A 3,852-nucleotide genomic window follows, 5' to 3' on the forward strand; every position below is an offset into this window, starting at 1 on the left:
ACATATACATATACTTAATTACTTAAGCACTTAATACCGATAAAAATAAGAACATAATTAAAGTGCAATATTTTGCTTTTACTTGCATTACTCGCCAATATTTTACGTACACATAAATCAAGTTCAAGTAGCATATTTGGACATAGGTCCAAAGTGCTACACATTTTATCATAACCTCGTTCTAGATCTACTTAAAAATAAAACATTTTAGTACTACTAATAATTCATAAACGGTTCAAACAGGAACCGTTCTATTTTCATGACCTCTCACAGACTCCATTTCGACTACTTCCTCATCTTCTCCCTCATTTTCCCTCGACATTTCCTCTAACGATTTTCCATTCGATTCCGGTACCAAGAACGTAAACAACATCCCTAAACAATTCACGACCCCGAGTACAATAAGCGAGTTTTTGACCCCGATCCCGGGTGGATACCCTTTATCGGTTTTTGTCTTGTCTTGACTTTGGGCCGCATACAAGAACCCGAATGCACCAATCATTGCCCCTGCTTTACCTGAAGCAGCCGATATCCCGTGACATGTTGACCGAAGCCTTGCGGGAAAAATTTCAGCCGGGACAACAAATGTGGTTGCATTTGGCCCGAAATTTGCAAAGAAAAAGGTTAAAGCGTACATTACAACAAACCCGATTCTGTTCTCCTTTTGTGTCCAATGATGGTAAGGAATCGCGAGAGCAAACATGAAAACCGTCATAAAGAAAAATCCCATTAATTGGATTGCAAATCTTCCAATCTTGTCTATAAAGAACACGGTAAACCAGTATCCAGGGACAGTACTGCAAAGTGCGATGAGCGTTTGTGCTCTTGAGATCTTGAAAACCTCTTGGATCGCGTTCATTGTTTTTGCAGGCGGGATCCACCCAATCGCGCTAAAAATGTCCTTTTGAAATAAGTTTTGACTATAAAACGCGATATCAAGCAAAAACCAAGTGCTAGTTGTTCCGAGCAAGTGTAGCCCGTGTCTTTTAAGAAATTGTTTCGAGAAAAGCCCGAAATCATTCTTTGATTTTTCAACCACCTTATCGGGTTCTGCATCGACCTCGACTTGCAACACTTTTGACATATCAGCTGCGGCTTGTTTTGCATTTTTTGCAACCAAGGCTGTGTATCGGGCCGTTTCAGGCATCTTCATTCGCCAATAGTAAGTCATCAAAGCAGGAATCGACCCGAACATTAGTATGATCCGCCAAACATAATCAGCTTGCGAAACGGTTGACCCCAACGGGTTGTCCTCATATGCAGGAGCAGGGTATTGCGACTTAAAAGTGGCCGAAACGATACAAGCAACCATCCCACCAGTCAAAATTCCAAACCCTTGCATAGCGAAAACTGCAGCTATAAACGCCCCTCGGGTCTTCTTATTCGCGTATTCCGACATGATCGTGGCAGACAAAGGGTAATCGCCACCGATCCCAAAACCAAGCCAAAACCTAAAGAAACAAAGTGTAGCCATAACCGCTGTGGGCTCGCTACTAAACGAGAGCCCAGATGCAATTGAACAGATGACCATAAGCATTAGGGTCATTCCATAAACTTTTTTTCGGCCCATTTTGTCACCAAGCCACCCGAAAAAGAGTTGACCCGAAAGGGTACCACAAAACGCGACACCGTTGACTGCTGCTGAGACGTTCGGTGGCAATGTCCCTGGCTTGTCGTCACCGGTGTCGTGGTAATAAATTCGGCCAAGTAGTTTTGTCACTAAAGAGATGCAAAAGAGATCATAGGCGTCGGTAAAAAAGCCCATACCGGCTATTATAATTGCAGTGAAATGGTACCATTGAGTTTTGGCTACATCAAGTGCATTTAGCACTTTCAAGTTATCATTTGCCATAACCTGAAAAAACCAAAAAGTATACAAGTTACTAGAATATTTAATAATTAATTCTCTAACATTAAAATGAATATTACATGTAAAAATCATTTTTGGAATATTTAAATATCACCAAGATCAAATCTTAGATTTATGATTCGTTTATTCATCAAAAGAGATACTCCGTACAAATTTTTTTTTCTTTTGAGCGTCTGCCGTCATAGAAAGTTTTAGTTATTTTTTCTCTTATTTCTGTAACATCAATTACCAATCTCATTTTAAATTATTGAAGAAAATATTTTACCCTTAAATGATACTCCGTACTACGTTTATTATCATTTTCTTAAATCAGTTTTCCGTATAAGTTGAAATTTCTGTACATACTGTTTTCGTCCCACTTTTATCAATTATCATGTACCTTAGTATATTAACTAGTCCGGATCCGGCCCGCGCGATGCGGCCGGGGCTTTCGGCATGCGTATTCATATTTAACGTAGCTTTATGTATTTACACAAAGAAAAACGGTCAATGTGTTAAGCGTCGTTGTAGATGTCGTTGTGTTTAGCGTTTTTAAAAAAATGTCCGTTTCGAACGTAGTTAGTTTCGTCTTGTTCATAAAATTATTTCGAGTCTAACGGTCATGTTGAAAAAATTTAACTCGCGGTGAGGAGGAAGATGCAAGCTGTCGTTGTGTTTAGCGTTTTTTAAAAAGTGTCCGTTTCGAACGTAGTTAGTTTCATTTTGTTCATAAAATAATTTCGAGTCTGACGTTACTGTAGAAAAAATCTAACTCGCGGCGAGCAGGAAGATACGGGCTGTCGTTGTGTTTAGCGTTTTTTTAAGAAGTGTCCATTTCGAACGTAGTTAGTTTCGTTTTGTTAATAAAAATATTTCGAGTTTAACGGTGTGGTCGGTGAAATTTAACTCGCGGCGAGGAGGAAGATACGGAGTGTTGAAGCGTTTGGGTGGAAGTTTGATTTTAAGTTTGAGAATTTATGTTTTACACCCCTGAATTTCGGTGTGTTTTTTGTAAGTTGGTTATAGTTGAGGGGGTGTTTTAAAATTTTTGAATTTGAGTGTAAAGGGTTGTCGTTTGATAAAGGTGGGGTGGCCAAACGACCACACAGCGCACCTCTTTTAGTATATGGGGGGTAAGTTTATTCCATTTTTCTCAATTTATATAAAATAACTACTTGTATTATAAATTACTCCGTATCAAACTTCACAATTTATCATCATTTATTATTATTATTAGTTTTAATCATTTAATACACAATAATTTCAGTTACACTTGCCTTATATATAAGAATAAAATTGACTTTTATCTAACTTATTTAAATTTCACAAAATTTAATGGAGATGAGAAAGGGTATGTTTAGTAAAACTACTTCTTACTTGTGATGATTTAATAGTTGGTATGTGTTTGGAAGAGTTGTTTTAGGAGCTTCTAAATTTCAGTGTTTTTTTCATCTATCTAAAAGTTACTCTTTTAATCAAATAAAGTGTTTAATTAAATAGGATTTTTTAATAAATTTTAGAAGTTAAAAACTTCTAAAAAATTTCAGAAATCTGTTTACCATACATACCTAAAACAGAACAAAAAAGTATTGTGAAAGAATATTCGTTTGTATAAATAGAAAGTCGTTTAAAAGCTTTTTATCTAAACTTTTTAGAAAAAGAATTTATTATAGACGCTATTAAATCATACACCAAGACTTTTATATATTGATCTTCAACGATAAATGACTCATAATTGTTGTTGGCGTGAATTTAACCATTCATCCATACATGGTCATGCTATGTGTAGAAAAGTTAAAATTGAATTATATTACTTTTGACTTGGGCGATTGATTTTAAAACTTAGGTAGTCTAAAATCACGAGACATTTATTGACAATGACGCTCTTTAAAAATGACTCGTGACACCTTACTAACCACTTAAATCATGAAGGAAAAAAAAAAAGCCCCTATATCGCTTATATGATTGGTATTAGTATAGTATGTAATTATTGTCCCTTGATT

At 36.2% G+C, this 3,852-nt stretch overlaps 1 protein-coding gene across 1 annotated transcript; it reads right to left on the minus strand.

Moving 5' to 3' along the window:
- Positions 1-211: 211 nt before the first annotated feature.
- Positions 212-1,890, minus strand: LOC139893246 (low affinity inorganic phosphate transporter 1-like). The gene has a single exon (XM_071876401.1). It carries the CDS (start codon positions 1,850-1,852, stop codon positions 236-238), a length of 1,617 nt encoding a protein of 538 aa, XP_071732502.1. The 5' UTR covers positions 1,853-1,890; the 3' UTR covers positions 212-235.
- Positions 1,891-3,852: the final 1,962 nt, after the last annotated feature.

This window comes from Rutidosis leptorrhynchoides, chromosome 2, assembly GCF_046630445.1.
Source record: "Rutidosis leptorrhynchoides isolate AG116_Rl617_1_P2 chromosome 2, CSIRO_AGI_Rlap_v1, whole genome shotgun sequence".
NCBI lineage: Eukaryota > Viridiplantae > Streptophyta > Magnoliopsida > Asterales > Asteraceae > Rutidosis > Rutidosis leptorrhynchoides.